The sequence below is a fragment of the Mytilus trossulus genome, chromosome 2 (genome assembly GCF_036588685.1).
Source record: "Mytilus trossulus isolate FHL-02 chromosome 2, PNRI_Mtr1.1.1.hap1, whole genome shotgun sequence".
Taxonomy (NCBI): Eukaryota; Metazoa; Mollusca; class Bivalvia; order Mytilida; family Mytilidae; genus Mytilus; species Mytilus trossulus.
The window spans coordinates 30,018,630-30,037,179 of record NC_086374.1 but is presented as its reverse complement, the minus strand read 5'-3'; the positions used below and the strand labels follow the sequence as shown (position 1 = coordinate 30,037,179).

Below are 18,550 nucleotides of genomic sequence, written 5' to 3'. Positions count from 1 at the left end.
GCAACAGTAAGTAATAATGCTTTGCATCAAGTTTCCCCTGGTATATGTTCAAAATGGTCTGTCTCTATTATTCATTTTATCTGTAGTTTTGATACAATTGATGTTTGAAAAATTCGTACAAAAATGGCTGCAGAGGGTACATACGCTACATTGTATATATGTGACTGTCCCAAGTCAGAAACCTGTAAATCGGTGGTAGTCGTCGGTTGTTGTCTCTTTTTACATGTTTTAGTGTTGTAATTTAATTGGATTATTTTTTTTACAAATTTTGTCAGGTGGGGACTTTTCTAGCTGACTGTTGAATGACCTTGAATGTCTTACGGTGATACATGTCTGGTTAGATCTGCTTTTAAAATTGATGTCGTTTAGATTCAGCTTGATATTTGTCTAATGGGCAACCATATGATCACATCTCCTTATTCCAAGACAAGTAGGCAATCAACCATACAGATCTGAATGCATGCCAACAAAGCGTAGGGTAGGGTTAAATCTTACTACTGACTATACCTAGAATGAATATACTGCTCTGCATATATACCCTCAAAAGGATACATACATTCATCATATTTTACTATAAATTTTTTCTATTGTAAGGTGTACGATGAATGAAAAAACGCTCGAAAAACACTAGACTAAATCCCCCATGTTGCAGTAGCAGTAAAACCCTTATTCCAGTTTGTATATGAATAACTTGTTAATAACGTTTACACAACGCGGGGAGAATATATATGAAACAAAAGATTGACTGTCTTATTCATGCAGATGCCATCGCCAACTAAACCAGATCGATTATGACATTTTCGCCCTTCTGATCTTAATAAAGCCCCTTATTAAATATGCTTTATCATTCACTGCATGCATGAAGCAATGTGCGTTCTCTGAAAATGCACATGTTTAATATTTCGTTTTTCTTGCTTTTGTTGGGAATTTGAGACTATATGTAGCAGATAATTGATTTACAAAAACATTATTAGAATAAGTTGCTATACCGCACTTAGCTTTCCCTTTTTACGATGATGAATTCCTTGTAAAGGGTCATGAACAAATCTCTACCTTGCGAATACAACTGATTGCAATAACAAATACTCGGAAGATTATATCAAAATGTCGGACTTTTTGATTGACAACATTAAGTTTGGTTGATTGATGTTTTAGCGACAGTTGGTTTTCAAATAGGTACTAATATGTGCACTGATACTGGCCGACTTACTTTTGCATGCAAGCGAAGCAGGGGCGTAGTTAAAAAGAAACGACGTGGAAGCAACTTTCGCCCAGCGGTTTTTGGTCATAGGACGGCTAAAAGAGGAGCTATATGTAGATAAAAATTTATGAATGTAAAACTATTAATAAATCTTCTGAATAGAGTAATAAAAAAAATAAACACTTCATATTTTTGATAAGAATTTACTCAAAATTGTCCAAATATGCTCTTTGGGTCTGGGAAGAAAGAAACTTCTCTATCACTTTGTCAATATTCACACTGAAATCCCGATGAATATGCAGTAATGCTATGTAACTATCGTTGTTCATTGTTGATCGTACATTTGTTTTCAATTACATATATGTAGTACCGTGACTGAAAGATCTCCATCATGGCATGGTAGCACTCGCAAGATGTTATAAACCAGCGTACATGTCCGGCATCGAGCGACCTTCACAATTGAATTCATCAAAATTACATGCCAGGTCAGTTTCTTATGTCTCAGACAATATTGAGATTTGCTCGTTTTTGATATTTCCTACAACATGGTGAAGCAGATACAGCGCAAAGAAGATAATACTTGAAGCGACTCCACTTTCCAGTTCCCTTATCATATGGTCTAAAAACGCAAAAAATAATAAGGATTTCCAATACTGTTTTGGCGTGGTTGCAGGGTGATTGGCTCCGGTAGTCTGTCGACCACTTCGCCTCGGCATATTTTCAACGATATCAAAGGGATCTAATAATTATAATGCCGATTGGTACATCTCATTCCAAACTGATGAACTGTACACTGTGAAATATTCTCCAAAACTACATGTCTTAGACTGAGTATTATAAATTCAAATCTTGTAAAAGATACAAGTTATCTCCTGATCTTGTCATTTTTTTTATTTTGAAACCAAATGTCGTTATGTAATGATATTTCATTAATTAAAAAGGTGACAACATAGTTGTTTCCTTTAACATTCAATTTATAAATTTTGATTTTGCAATTTCTTTTTTGCATGCCGAATCAATGTACACGCAACTGCGTGTAAGTGTATATGGAGCTACGATCTTTTTCTGCATGACTCGAACAGCTTCATCAACACTTGTAAGTTGTAACTATAGGTTGTCAAACTAATACCCGGGACACCAACAGTCTCCGACGTTAAACAAATATTATAATCATAATAGTCTAAGATAATACATGCATCACGCTGTCCGATTCCGATTGACAACTCATTTCTCTCTCTCTCTTCATTTTTTTTTTTTTTTTTTTTTTTTTTTTTTGTGAAAACGACGTGGATGCACGTGCTGTCGTGCCTCCGGGTAGCTACGCCCCTGCGAAGTATAATTCATATAGATTCTCAACGACAACAAGAAAAAAATAAGGAACTTGCAAAATTCTTTAGTTTCATTTTCAGATATATATTGATGATGATCACTGATTTGATTCACAAATTGCAAGGAGTCCTTAAATCTAATATATCTTAGAAAATTTGAGATTAAGGATACTACCAAAAATAGATAAAATTGAGAATGGAAATGGGGAATGTGTCAAAGAGACAACAACCCGACCAAATAAAAAAACAACAGCAGAAGGTCACCAACAGGTCTTCAATGTAGCGAGAAATTCCCACACCCGGAGGCGTCCTTCAGTTGGCCCCTAAACAAATATATACTAGTTCAGTGATAATGAACGCCATACTAATTTCCAAATCTGTTTCATACCATGAAGCTGGGCTTCTAAAAGGAATAAGCTAGATTATCAACAACAAAATATTTAACCAACAGGCTTTGAAAGTTTGGCTGAAATGTTTGCTTCCAAAATGTTCAATCTGATTACATGTATAATAATAGAACTCTGTTGTATGTGCATAAACTTAAATATTTTTTTAAATGGCTGTGAAATAAAAACTTGGACAATATGGAAAAGGGCATGTTGTAATCTATACATAAATATTTCATGTTTTGTTTGGTGTTAATGTATGAAATTTTGGAATATCAGAGATTTCCTCTCTCCAAGCCGATTTGTGTTAAAAAGTAGTTTTAGTAAAATCTATAGTATACGACATTCTAAAACCCAATGCAGTGACGATGTGCCAACCAACTCTTAGCCACCCAAACGTCACTTCATAACTATAACTATATAAACGAAATTCAAAATGTAATCTAACAAATTATATTATTAAAAACTAGAATGATTCAAATGTGAAAGAACTTTTTAATTAAAGTCAAGTTGAATTTACACTGTTCGACTAACCATGGATTTTTATTGTAAAATGTACGCGTCTTTGGTAAGTCGATGCTTGAATTCCATTAACAAATATTGCATACCGGTAGTAATTCAGGATAATCGCAATATATGAATACATAAATATACACATTGGAAACCTTAGTCAGCATATTTTTTTATGTACCTCTAAAATGGCATGAGTCTATCGCGGATCAAAGCCACGACTGCCCACAGTCGATGGACTATAATACAACCATTGTTTGCTGTAACTCTAAAATGGTGTGAGTCTAGCGCGAATCAAAGCCACGACCTCCCACAGCCGATGCCAGCAGTTAGTATGCTACCAAGAGACACCACAATTACACGCCTTTGATAGATCGTGCTACCAAGAGACACCACGAAATCACATGATATGATAATTTAAGTGATTGTATATGACGGTGTTTTCTGAGTCATTAGTGTTCAATTTGTCAAAGTGTATCAAAATAAAGAAATAAATTAACCAAAAAAATGAAATTTCTTTATTTTTGCGTTTTTATTAAATGTAGATTGCACATGACAATAGAATGTATTCACTTTCAAATACGTTTTTTGTTGTTCCTAAAACACAATCTTCCATAAAAACAGCACTTCAAATAACTGTCGAAACTTGTGATATAATCCCAAATTATTAATGTAATTTTCTCGACATACATTTATATACTTTTACTTTACAATGTGCGCAATTATAAGTAATCTAAAGAAATTTATTATGTAGTAGAAACAGGGCAGTAATCGAGATGCTTTACAAGAAAAAAACGATACTTCACGGTGTCTGCAAATCATACAGAAAGGGTCAAAGTTCGATAAAGATCTCGCAGACTGTAGTGTTTTATCTTTTTTCTCAGCTACCTAATTCCTCGCTTACTCTCTCTGTTACAGAAAACTGTTGCAGTTAGAGAGCTACGTCATCAAAAAAATTTAAACGTGTCAAGTAGTCTGCAATTCAAACCTTCCGCCATTTTGAGGCACTACTGCTAGCTCGCTCCTGCTTTTTTTAAACAGGGGAAGAGAGTCGGTAGTCGCTTAAAAGCGGCAGAAAGCAGGAACGGACACTGGACAAGCCTTTGACAGGCTTTACGCTGAATGGAAAGATCCTGAAATGATTTAAGACGAAGAAAAAGGCAAAAGTTTTATTCTTGAAAATCATATGACAGGGATTGTGTCCAGGACTATGCGAAAACCTTTACATTCATATAGTTTTTCCGCTTCCAATTTCTTAAAGCGGAGTTCATTGATATTATCGCCAAACATGGAACTAGTTTTTATTTCAATTCTTTGTATAATTCCATCAGTTTTAGGAGCTGTTGTACCGTTTCCATCTGGTAAGTTTTCGTGCATACTTTATTTTGCATTTCTTTCTTTTAGAGACAACTTTTTTTTAAACTTTTACTTTTTCCGTTTGTGTAAATGGCATCATATAGTATTTCATGAAATTGATTATGCAAATCATGAAAGTTCTACTTAGAACGACGCAAACAAATGTTGCTTCGTTCTAAGCATGACCTTTAAAACATTCCTTTATATAAGACTCGAATGCTACCCATAATAATTAAAGAAGAAAAAACTGTAACAAAGAAACCCAACACCTTTAATATTTAGCGCAATTTATTCCATCACTGCCAACTCAAGCCAAAAAGCCTGCCTCATTTTCGTCTTATATGTTTGCCGTTATAATATAAAAAGTTTTCTAAGACAACCGTACATTTTGTTCGGTGATAGGTTAAAAATTATATAAAAAAAAACTAGCTCTGAAAACTTAGCATGTGGAGTGCCAATAACCAACAGTACAATGACCTCGTTACAAAACATTTTTGTTTTAATGATTTCTCCTGAATGTGTATTCTCTGGTCAATCTCCTAGGTCAATCAATGTAACTGAAGATCGACTCTAAGAGTAAAGCTGAAGACATGTTTTGTGTGCCACGTATGCTTGCATCATGAGAGAAATCTAATAAAATGATATATAGAATATAAGTGTGAAGTTTAAAACATATATGTGCACAGCATGCGTGGAAACATGTGAAGCATAGGATGTCTCGCCTAGTTTATTATCACATAAATTGATTTACGAGTGCTTGCGTTTGTTCACACAGTTGAACTGCTTATACAGCACTTTTAGAATTGTAACGTGGTATCAATTAACTTATGAAACATTAGTTCACTAGTAGATACATCAAATTCAACAGACAGTGGCAAAATGTACATTTTTTGAATTTTGTGGTTTTTGCAGAAGTCACGATAGTTGTGATTAATAGCCACAATTACATAACATACTCTTTCGATCAAAGTGGAGTCGGTACCCGGCATGTTTGAAAATGATGTTACTTGTCACGGTAATCTCACTTTGAGTTCGAAACCTTAGATATTTTATTTGGATATTGTTTAAAGGACATCCACCATTACTTCTGTACCCATATATGGAAACTGCTTTAAAAGGGAGTTTAAGAATTTGGAATATAATTAAAATATTTTGAATTCCAAAACAAATCTCATATTCAATAAATGATTTTTTTTATACGACAGTAAAATGTTTGCGGACGTAAAATATCATATATGACGCTGGATTCATTCGGTTTCTAACTTTAGTGGCCAAAAAGGGCCCCCCCAAAAAAGGCATTTTTTCCTTTTCCAGGACAGTCATTTGTTATATATATATATATACATGTATAATGAGATCTCTATAAAATTGTACAACAAGGTTTCAAACCTGAAAAGAAACGCTGGAATCGTTTAGGAAAAAGGGCCAGATATACGTTGTACAAAGTGCCTATTTCTTGACCAGTTTTAATGTGGCCCAATCCAATGTCTTGTAGACTAATACTAATTGTGTCTTTAGATTATGGATTTCGGGCCCTGTTATTTTTAATTGATCCGTATTGAGGTCCAAAGGGTTTTTGATTAAACTTTGTTTGATTTAAAAAAATATATATTGGGTTCTTTCATATGCCAAATCTAATCGTGTCATTGGATTTTTTTCAACTGATTGGTCCATTTTCAAATTGATCCACATAATTTCCAAATAGTTTTTAACTAAACTTTGTTTGATATATAAATAATAATAAATTTTCGGGTTCTTTGATACACTGACTTTAACTCTGCATTCATTTTTATTTTTATTTTGGGACAGGGTTTTAAATCTATATTAAGATCCAAATGCCCAAATAAGCATTATTCTTGGTTTTCGCACAATCACTTTAGTATAAGTAAACAGAAATCTATGAAATTTTAACATAATGTTTATGACCACACAAGGAAGGTTGACGTGATTGATTTTGGGAGTTTTGTTCCGAACAGATTAGGAATTAGGGGTCAAAAAAGGTCCGAAATAAGGATTTTTCTTGGTTTTTGCACAATAACTTTAGTATAAGTAACTTAGAAATCTATGAAATTTAATCCAAGATTTATGACCACAAAAGGAAGGTTGGGATTGATTTTGGGAGTTTTGGTTCCAACAAGTTAGGAATTAGGGGCCAAAAGGGTTCAAAATCAAACTTTGTTTTATTTCATCAAAAATTGAACTATTGGGGTTCTTTGATATATAGATTCTTATTTTTTGGTCCTGTTTTCTAATTGGGCTACATTAAGGTCTAAAGGGTCCAAAATTAAACTTAGTTTGATTTCAACAAAAATTGAAATCTTGGGGTTCTTTGATATGTTGAATCTAAACATGTACTTAGATTTTTGATTATGGGCCCAGTTTTCAAGTTGGTCCAAATCGGGATCCAAAATTAAACTTTGTTTGATTTCAACAAAAAATGAATATATTGGGTTCTATAATATGCTGAATCTAACCATGTAATAAGATTTTTCAACATTTGGGCCCGGTTATCAAATTGGTCCACATTGAGGTCTAAAGGGTCTAAAATTGAACATTATTTCATTTCATCCAAAAAAAAAATTAATGAATTCTTGGGCTTCTATGATATGCTGAATCTAACCATGTATTTTGATTTTGGATAATATAAAATAATAGGTAAATGTCCAATTCAAAAAATTTAAGTTTTTAAGGTATAAACCGAGGCTCGTGGGTATAAGATTTTCAGAAAAAAATAAAACATTTATTTTTCATTACAAATTTTATTAATTACCTTCAGTAATTGTTACTTTATCATATGGTACAAAAATTATTAAAAAAAATAATTTCGTGTTGGCCCCAGGTGACTTTCAAAATGTAGATATCATTGAAAAAGCTCCAAATTTTCTCCCTTTGGTGCAAAAATGCCATTTTTTTTTGCATTAAAATTGAATATCTTTTTAACTCATCGGTGACCTATATTTTTTATTGTTGTTTTCGAATAAGCTGTACATAAATTAAATAATTGTAAAATTTAAGCGATTAATTTAGTTCTTTTTTTATTTCGATATTGCCGCTATTTCTCCTATTAGTTCAACAGAAGAAAAAAAACATTAACAAAAATGTATGCTTTTTTAGAAGGCAGATTGTGAGCGTTAATGAACGGTGACCCCATTTTTAATTTCATTTTTCTATAAGGTATAAGATAAAGTTCATTTATAGAAAAATATAGCGAAATCCTATATCAAATTAAAAATTGATTTATACCCGCGGCGAGCCCCCTTAAGTTCTGATCACATTCATTCTGTGTCAGAAACCTATGTTGTGTCAACTATTTAATCACAATCCAAATTCAGAGCTGTATCAAGTTTAAATGTTGTGTCCATTCTTGCCCAAACTGTTCAGGGTTCGACCTCTGCGCTGGTATAAACTAAAAGCTGCGCCATGCAGATCATCTGGTTGATATTTGGGCCCGTTATCAAATTGGTCCAAATTGAGGTCTAAAGGGTCCAAAATTGAACTTTATTTGATTTCATCAAAAATTGAATTTTTGGGGTTCTTTGATATGCTTAATCTAACCATGTATTTAGATTTTCAACTAAGATATTGGTTCATAAAAGCTAAATGTCCAATTTAATTTTTTTCAGTTCTTAGACCACATTCATTCTGTGTCAGGAACCAATGCTGTGTCAACTATTTAATCACAATCCAAATTCAGAGCTGTATCAAGCTTAAATAGTGTGTCCAACTTTTTAGGGTTCGACCTCTGCGGTCGTATCAAGCTGCGGCCTGTAGAACATTTTATTAATGAATGAAACCCCTTAACTTATTACCACAAAATACAGATCAAGTACAAACTTGGTAGCGTGACCTTTTATCATTCTTGAGTTATGTCCCCTTGTAACTGTACTATAAAGGAATACAATTGAAAATGGAAATGGGAATGGGGAATGTGTCAAAGAGACAACAACCCGACCACAGAGAAGACAACAGCAGAAGGTCACCAACAGGCCTTCAATGTAGCAAGAAATTCCCGCACCCGGAGGCGTCCTTCAGCTGGTCCCTTAACAAATATATATACTAGTTCAGTGATAATGAACGCCATACTAAACTCCAAATTGTACACAAGAAACTAAAATAGTAATAATACAAGACTAACAAGGCCAGAGGCTCCTGACTTGGGACAGGCGCAATGTGGCGGGGTTAAACATGTTTATGAGATCTCAACTCTTCTCCTATACCTCTAGCCAATGTAGAAAAGTAAACGCATAACAGTACGCACATCAAATTCAGTTTAATGAAGTCCGATTCTGATGTCAGAAGATGTAACCAAAGAAAATGAACAAAATGACAATAATACATAAATAACAACAGACTACTACCATTTTTAAACTGACATTCCAGCTCCAGACGTCAATCAAACTGATTGAAAGATTATGATTTGACTCATATGAATATCAGACACGATCCTTCCCGTTAGGGGTTAAGTATCATACCAACATAAGTTAACATATATGAGAAGAACATAACCCGTGTCATCATGCCAACAACTGGTTTTTGAAAAAATGTCACGTTTAGATATGCCTTTCATATATGCATACCGGCGCCGCGGCACCAGCCTGCCGCTGTCTCGGACACATTTTATAATTACTGCCCATTTATTTCTTTATAATAATACTGTCATATTTAGCGGCAGCTTGGACGATACACCACGTTATTAAATTGTGACGAAAAATTATGTAGTATCCAAATCTGCCATAGATATATTTCTGCCATAGATTGGGGAAAATACCGTGATTTGTTTAGCGTTTGTGATGTCATTTTTACATGGCGCCCTTTGAGTCCTTTATATAAAAATAATTATTATTGCAAAGATCAGTAATTGAGTGTCTTGCGGCTTTTGCCGTCGGTGAGTGTCTTTTAGTGTTGTCAAACGGGCCGGATTTTCACGCTTTCGAGACGCGACGGCCATACTTCCATGACGGCCCTAGGATGTGTCGGCCATACCGTCATATCGTCCATGGGACATATCGGCCACACATTGTAAGACGTATCGTCCACACTTTTTTTTTTTTTTTATTGAGTTTATTACATAAAATATAATACGAAAAATAAGTATTTGTTCATAATAATAACATAAATATGATTGTGAAGTAGTTTTTTTCTGCACATACGATCTTATTTATTCTTGTAAGAGTTATCTTTGCTTGATCATCATCGCTCGTGTTTACAACTTGTTACGGCCATATTATGTAAGTATATTGATTATTTCTTCATTATCAGTTGTACACATTTTCTAAAGAATCATTTTTATTGTAATGAGATATAAAGGCATCATATTTTATATGAAGTTTAAACTGTAGTAATGCTGACTGTCAATGTCGATATATAAATACAAGCACATGTTACAGATCTTCTTATTATATCTGTAAAAATATATATTATTCTAAACTATAAAAATCTTCTCAATCTCAGTGTTGGTGAAATTAAAAACAGGACTCAGTGTAAAGGTCAACTCTAAGGAAGGCAATTCATCAAGTTCGAGTTATATTTGTCATGATCCTCAGACACATTGTTTAATATTTTGTTTTTCTTTCTTATAGTTTAGAGTCATTCTATTTGCTGAACATCTTTCCAAGACAGAGACTGCTGCAGAATTTTCCAATAACAAAACAAATTACCCGTAAAATCTGACAGGAATGTGCACCCGATTGGCTAATTACATGATAAAAGATGGCCAGTTTCATTTTTATCATACTGAAGTTTCTTTTTGCGTTGTTATTTGTATTGAATTGTGTTGAATACTATTTGTTGACCATTTAAATGTTCCCATTTTTGTGCATTTGTTGATGGAAAATTGTATTATGGGCAATGATACCAATATACTCTAGTATAAGAAACAAAAAAATTTTTTTAATATATTTTATTTATTCATTCAGTCATACAGATAAACAAATATACAACAAACATATAAACCTTACATCATACATACAACACACACAAACCATTCATATATACATTTCGTTCATACATGTAGGACATTCATCTTATATACATTTTTTAAATTAACAATCTCATACGTTTTCTCTCATATGCTATTGTCACTCATTCATTTATTCCACTGCATACACATTTCTCCCAATATTTAAACACTTATATTCACACTCACACATATAACCTATATCATAAAGCACTAAAATACATAAACATGCATTTATAAAAGTCACAACATAAACATGCAGTTATAAAAGTCACAACTGAAACAAAAGCACTAAACATACCAAAATGCACTATATTACGATCTTGAACTCATTAAAGTTACTATTTTAACAAAGCACTAGTATACACATAATAAGCACAAGCAATATGTTCATCAAGTCACTACAATAAACTCTTAATCTGACTCGTAGTCGGAATCTTCAGAGTCGGACTCTGGGAGGGTCTCTGGTTGAGGAACAGGTGGTGCATACAGATGGCCTACGGAACGGAGAAAGTCTGATGTCCTGATACTGTCTTCCTCGTACTGGTCCCACAGCGAAGTAAGACGGCCTTGGAGCTGCTTGTACGTGTCTCGTTGATAACGACTGAGTTGCTGTTCACTCACAAGCTGCTGTGTGATGGACACGGTCTTGGCTTCCTGTTGAAAGGCTGGCACAATCTTGTAGAAATGGAGGTGGTTGTGGGCAGCCTTGCCATTGAAACAATAAGATATTTTAATATTTTATTAGATTTATTAAACACATTCATTTACGATAAATATATAATGAGTAAACAAATGATATAACAAAAATTAAGATGAAAAATAATGTAAAAACAGTATAGTTTATTTAAAAGTTATAATAACCATGTATAAGTATCAAAATAATTCATCTATAACATCTAAAAAAAAAAAAAAAAAACCATGGACGATACGTCTTTTCAAAGTATGGCCGTTTTTGTACTAGGGCCGTTTCATCTTTTCGGGGTATGGCCGTTTCATCCTATGGCCGTCATGGTAGTATGGCCGTTACGTCTTGCATCGATTTTCACGATTAGCCGTAACCGATTTTCTTGTTACAAAATAGATTTCCGGTTTTGACCGTGCGTCTCGTACTGAAAATTACGAAAGTGGTAAATAATAGCACTACTTCTTCAAATACATATTAATTATCCCATTAAACTTTAAAACTATAATCCCTGATGACCTCGCAAGTGGAGGTAAATGCATAAAGCTTTTAAAAGTAGTAAAATGATCATAAAAGCCGTTCAACATTTTCAAGATGTCATTTCTATTTGGACTAGCTTGGTAGGATACACCAATATTATTTCTGAAACATTCAAAAACAAACCAAACAAATGAAATGTAGGAACTAAATGATTTTTCCCATGTATTTTCGTTGAGCAGGCCACTTTTGTCCCAAATGCTATCCTACAATACACCTTATCTCTATTAGCCCACTCGGCTGGACGACCCGGCCGCTTGACCTTTTGATGCATACAACAATAACTTTTCCATTGTGCCGTCAGATATTTTGTTTTATGACGTCAAAATTTTACGGGAACCTGTGTGATATCCAGTAATGGAGGACAAATAGCGATAAGGTGTATATGTCTGTCATTATCACCCACAAATATGAGTCTGTGGTTAATGTTTTTGAAATTTTAACAACTTTCCTGGATTTCAACCAAATCAGACCTGCACCTGTGGCGCCAAATTTCCGTTTGGCCTGATTTTGGTGGTATCATCCCAATTTTCATTCTTCAACCCAAATCCCAATCATAAAAAAGCCTGATCTTTCACAAAATTTGCCTGAACTAATTATTGGTTACCGATTTTTAAGTTTTCCTAATAAATTTCTATAAAATCTATAATTTTACCTGGCATCATAATATTTATTACAAGTTTACGACACTACACTGATCAAGGGTCACAACAGGTGTCATAACTATAGCTGTTTGTGTAATTGTCCTATTTGATGGGTTATAACTATCCTCAAAATTAATTAATTTGTTATTAGAATGGGTCAGTCTGCATTTCAATTTTAAACAAGGCATTTTATCATGTTTATCATTCATCACAATTTGCAATGTTTACTGTAGTTTCATAACAAAATGGTCTTTAACTGAAAGATAAATATTAATACTGTAATTAATGAACTCATAGGAAAGCAGTGTTTATCTTGAAATCTGTCTTAATTTTTGAAATCAGACCCTTTTTGCTAAAATGGCTGTTTTAAAAAATAATTTAAATTTCACAATGTTTCTATGGTAATTTATTTTATAAATAGCAACTGAAAGTGAAAGTTCATTGTAAATACATGTATGTCAGTCTGCACGGTTAGCCACTAGTCCGATGCCCCAGACTAGTAAAATTTGGTTCGGACTAGTTAGTTTTTGCAAATCTTTGTTTGGTCCAATAAGAAAAATGTCAAAATATTGGTCTTCGGACTAGTAGTTGAAAAAGTTTTTGGTGCAGACTGGTATGTACTAAGTAAACTATAAAAAGAAATTAAAACAAAATGTTTTTGTTGTGCAAATGTTTGTTAAAATTATTCTGCCAAGATGTGTTTGTTCTCCTGCGCAGTAGAACAAATTATACCATTGTAATGGTTGTGTGTTCATTTAACTTTTTTTGAAAAAAAAGACGACATTTTACAATTCTGTATCATTATGACTGGTTTCCTTTGGCCAGAGGTACTGTCAACGTATATTTGTTCCGCCTAACAAAAGTTCCAACGGAAACTTTGTTATAAACATTGTCATAATATCTATTCCCGTTGGAACAAATATTTTATACCATTTATTCAGTTAAGATTATGAAATAAAGCATTATCCCTCCCGTTAGCGATTAAACATGTAACATGTCATCATAAAAATAACTCTCATCACACCAACAACTGGTTTTTAGAGTACAGTAAATGTATTTATTTCAGTTGCAAAATTCACTTTAATTCCAAAAATGACATCTGTAAAGATTTGACAATGGTATGATGAATGTATGTATATCCCTTCAGAATAAGTTGGTTTAAAAGTTTGGTTAGCTTTTGACGTTTTTTTATAAGTATACTTACATGCACTTGTTTTTTTTAGCATACTTATATAGTAATTAGTATATTTACATTCTAATTATTAGAATACTTACATGCTAATTAGAGTACTTATAAGCTAATTATTTTGTTATTACAATGTACACACTTTTAAACAAATTACTTCCCTTTGTCAATTGTAGACTGTTTCTATGCTGAACACAATTGCTGGATTGGTTTTTGTTTTGGCAGAGCATGATAAGTTAAAAGTGATAAATCTTTTTAGTGAAAAATAACTTCTGTCAAAAGTATTTACCTTATCATCAAATTAAAAGATTTGAAACATTATGTACAGAAAAATTTGCTCTTTCCTCTAGCTCTACATTGGCAATAAAATATGTATGTCCTTTCTATGTGAGATAATAAAAAGGGTTCTTTTATTACAGAGTCAATTGACAAACAGACTTTACAATTGAGAAAACTAATAGCCTAATTTAAAACAATTTTTTTTAAGATTTTTTTTTGACTGAAACACAGGCTTCTGACTTGGGAAAAGCAGATACAGTATGTGGTTTCCTTAATAAACCTGTGTGTGAGTGCTCAACCCTCCCCTAATCTGGGACAGTGATGTTACAGCACAACATAAGGACACACTTTGAAATTCTGTTGCAATTGGCTAAACTCATCAGATCGATACAAAGCAGAAAGTTTAGAACTTGACAATACCAGCTATTGAATAATTTGAGAAATTTATTATTTTTAAAGTGCATAAATATTTTTATCCTTTTGTTCCAGGTGCAACAGATTTATTAAAGGTAGCTAATATAGAAACAAAAATATCAGGAACCCAAGATGGCATGTGTCCAGGGAGAGATGTGGCTTACCCCCTTACAGGAAGTGAAGAGCTCAACTTTCAGCTACAAGATGCATTTCCAGGTATAACTGAAAATTATTGTTCATAATAATTAATATTATAAAGTTTTATTTTAGATTGGTTATTGATTGATTGATTGATTGTATATCATTTTTGTCTCACCTTGGCGGAGTAAAAAAGCGAAACATAGGTATGCTGATTCCAGCTTTGGTGGGGAAGGCATTTGGGTCAACATTTGTATAAGTTTATGAATAATAGGTCTAGTTTATGGTGAACCACTTCTGGTAGTTCAATGATATTTGGTATGCAGTTGTATAAGAATTAGCACATCTTATTTCCTAGGAGATGATTTGGCTCTGTCCCCTCAGTCATGGTATATCGACTTTGTCACTTTTTTGCTTATTTTACATGTATTAGTTTGTGATAAGGTCACTTCAAAGGGAACCATTAGTGGTAGACCAATGTTAATTGATATGCAGTTGAATAAGGATTAGCACATCTCATTTCCCTGGAGAATTTTTGGCCCTCCCCCTCAATCATGGCCTACTGACTTTAATACTTGGCTTAATTTACATACATTTATTAGTTTGTGATAAGTTTAGTGTAAATTGTAAAATGAACCCCTTATGATAAGTCAATGATATTTGGTATGCAGTTGTATATGCATTGGCACATCTCATTTCCATGGAGATTTTAAATCCATGTAATATCAGTAATTGTTCATTGACTTTGAACATTTGCATAACTTACACGTTTAAGTTTTACTGTTTTAATTTCAACTTTTGCATTATCAAAATAACGATAAGTTGAGACATTCTTGTATTTTCCCCCCTGTATATAAACTGTATTTACTAGTTTTATTCAGAACCCTTTTTTTCTAGAAAGTATTTTGTTTGAACAATTTTTGTCAAATTGAATTTGAAATGTTATATTTAAAGCTATCCTTTGTAAAGATTTCAGAAATCTTTTGCATTTTTATTTAAATTTCTTTCTATCCTGAGAAGAAATTCCTGAAATAACAATCTGCTGTAAATTGTTCAGGCTTTTGGATCACATTAAACCACAAGTACATTTGATTTGGTTCAAAATTTGGATAGGTTATTATTATGACTTAAAGGTACAACACCAAAATCCAAAGAAAGGCTACCATACTGTTTGAGGATGGGTAGGACCATAGTATTTTATCCAGTAAATTGGCATCTTGTGACAGACTTGAACCAATCTAGATTTTCTATGAAAAGTCATTAACCTTTACCAGAAATCTTATCTTCTCTTGGAATAAATTTGTATATTGCAGAAGGTAAATCGGTCTTAAAGTTAAACTGAGGAATCTTAAAGAAGAAAAACAGATGCCCTATATTGTACTACTTTACTTAACCTGATTGTTTAATGAAACGTGTAGTAATTTTAGATCTGTTTTTTTTATCAGGTTTAGATTAATGTAAAGATAATTTTTCTTGTAGTGGGAAGAATTTCATTGAAATGGACAATATATATAACAATTTCAAATTATATTTATATTTTAATTACAGAGGGTATTCCAGAAACATTCACGATCATCTCCACGTTTAAGCAGGGAAAAATTGACCTTGCTGATGGGAAGAAAAAATTGAAAATTCCCTTGTTGACCATCTATAACCAAGAAGAGGTTAGGGAAATCCTTAGCGTGTATGTTGGTTCACGGACAACGTTTCTCTATAGTGACAACACAATCAAAAATGAGAAGCCAGCTAGATTCAACTTTAACACTAATGATGATAGGTGAGAAATTGTTTTTTTGGTCATAGTTATAAATCAACTCATCTCACATTAATTCAAACATCCCAATTTGTCAAGGATTAATTCATAACTCTGTGACAACAGATTATACAGATATTCTTTTATTGTTATATGTTGAATTTCTCCAAATGTGTCAAAATTCACACTAGACTCTATTGTGTTCAATTCAAATGATGTTTTTTTGCAACACAGATGCCAAGGGTGCACTCTTACTGTAGTTTACCTCATCCATGTTGTAGAGTTATGCCCTTAAAACTTGGAAATTGCAATTTTTACATTACAGGTAGGTACTGCAATCTTACTTAAGTTTTGCTCATCCAAATTCTATGAAACTCACACACAAAGCTAAGATCCATAGCATGCAGACTGATTGACAAAGTTCAAATTTGAACAGTTATTCATTTAGAGTCCCTTTTAAGCTTTCTTTTTATTTTTTTTTTGGGGGGAGGGGTGCAGATGCATGTCCTTCAACACATTCTTCTTTTATTTTTTTCTTCAATTGATCCATCATGAAATTCTGTTGTTTGAATTTTATTGAGTATGAGACTGTCATTAAAATTTGTATACAAGGTTCATCAACTGAACTACAAGCACCAGTCTGCACCAAAAACATTTTCAACTACTAGTCCGAAGACCAAATTTCTGACATTTTTCTTATTGGTCATTACAAAATTTTGCAAAAACTTACTTGTCTGAATGAAATTTCATTAGTCTGGGGCATCGGACTAGTGGCTTACCATGCAGACTGAAGCACTATATACTGCATAGTAATAAACCATTCATTTGTTTATTGTCATTTAAAGTTACAAAAACACTTTTACTAAAGCTCAGATAAGACCTAGATGATTTTGGGGCATGCGAAAGGAAGATATTTTTTCTACCACTGCAGTTTTTGGATATGCTAAAAGGAGAGCTATTTTTCCTATTACACCAAAATTACTGATTTTTATTTATAAAAAAAAGTTAGGGTCAGGGCCTCTGAATTAGGTATCAGTCTGACTGTCAGGTCTCTGGCTTGTTCATACTAGTATGAATCAAATTTTCAGTAATAATTTGTTGTACAAAGTTCCTAATTGTTTAATTTGACATTTTCATTAAAGTAATATATGTGTAGGTATAGTTTTATGAAACAATTCTTTGAAAGATGATGCATTACTTCAAACTTAATTTCACTAATTGACTCAGCAGTTGATGATTTTTATGACTTCGCCCAACAAAGTGATGAAAGTCTATCCTAGAATTATGTTATCTTGACCTTCATTATTCGTTTCTAAAGGTTGAATTTATGAGACAAGGTCACAGTTTTGTAACAAAGTTTTACCACATTTTTCATTTACATTATTTTTTTGTGATAATTTTTCATATCATGCTAGCGCTACTCACTTGATATTGAAAGTTATTGTCAGAAATTAAGGACTCATGTGACATTGTCAATATTAATATCAATGACGTCATAGACAAATTAGCATTAAACAGATCAATGGTCTTTCAAACTCAACAATGTTCTCAGCCATATCTTGTCTTGGAGCTTTCGCTCTTCAATGAGATTGAAGCTGAGAAACACCCATTCGTTTGAAGAACCACCCATATCTATAAATATTATAATTTTTCTCTAGTTAATTATCCATTTATTTTCTAAATTTCAGTTGGCATCGAGTTGCAATAGTGGTACAAGGTCAGGAAATTACTGCTTGGTTAGATTGTGATGCTCAATCACCAAAGAATCTGAAACGAGACATTCCAGCACAAATGAGCAGAGAAGGACTTGTTCTTATTGGCAGGGATTTTGGAGACTCAACCTTATTTAATGTGAGTTTTTTTTTATATTCTAGACCATACTAGTCAACCATAGGTTTTGTCCCTCAAAACTATGACCTGCCGCTTTCATATCATTAATTGTTTGATAACTAAAATAAGGTTCAGATTCTCGCCCCTCTACCATTTACCTTCTTAAATTGTCATAAATACAAAAGAACTTTACAGTACCCCATAGAGGTACTGGTTATGTTCTTAGGAATTGTGCCCACAGCTAAATGTAGAACGGAATGCAAATATCACAATCTGTTTAGATCCTATCCATTAAACTATTTGTATTCTGAGACCGTTATGTACACCAAAGATTTTGTCCTGTATGA

The 18,550-nt window shown here is 33.0% G+C and overlaps 1 protein-coding gene across 1 annotated transcript in view; it reads left to right on the top strand.

Moving 5' to 3' along the window:
* Positions 1–4,357: 4,357 nt before the first annotated feature.
* The window catches only part of LOC134705706 (collagen alpha-1(I) chain-like), a 73,680-nt gene continuing 59,487 nt past the window's right edge, over positions 4,358–18,550 (top strand). Inside the window, exons 1-4 of the mRNA XM_063564427.1 lie at positions 4,358–4,786; positions 14,558–14,698; positions 16,169–16,397; positions 18,062–18,224. Coding sequence (XP_063420497.1) covers positions 4,612–4,786; positions 14,558–14,698; positions 16,169–16,397; positions 18,062–18,224 — 708 coding nt within the window. The 5' untranslated portion in view covers positions 4,358–4,611. The remainder of the gene's footprint in view (positions 4,787–14,557; positions 14,699–16,168; positions 16,398–18,061; positions 18,225–18,550) is intronic.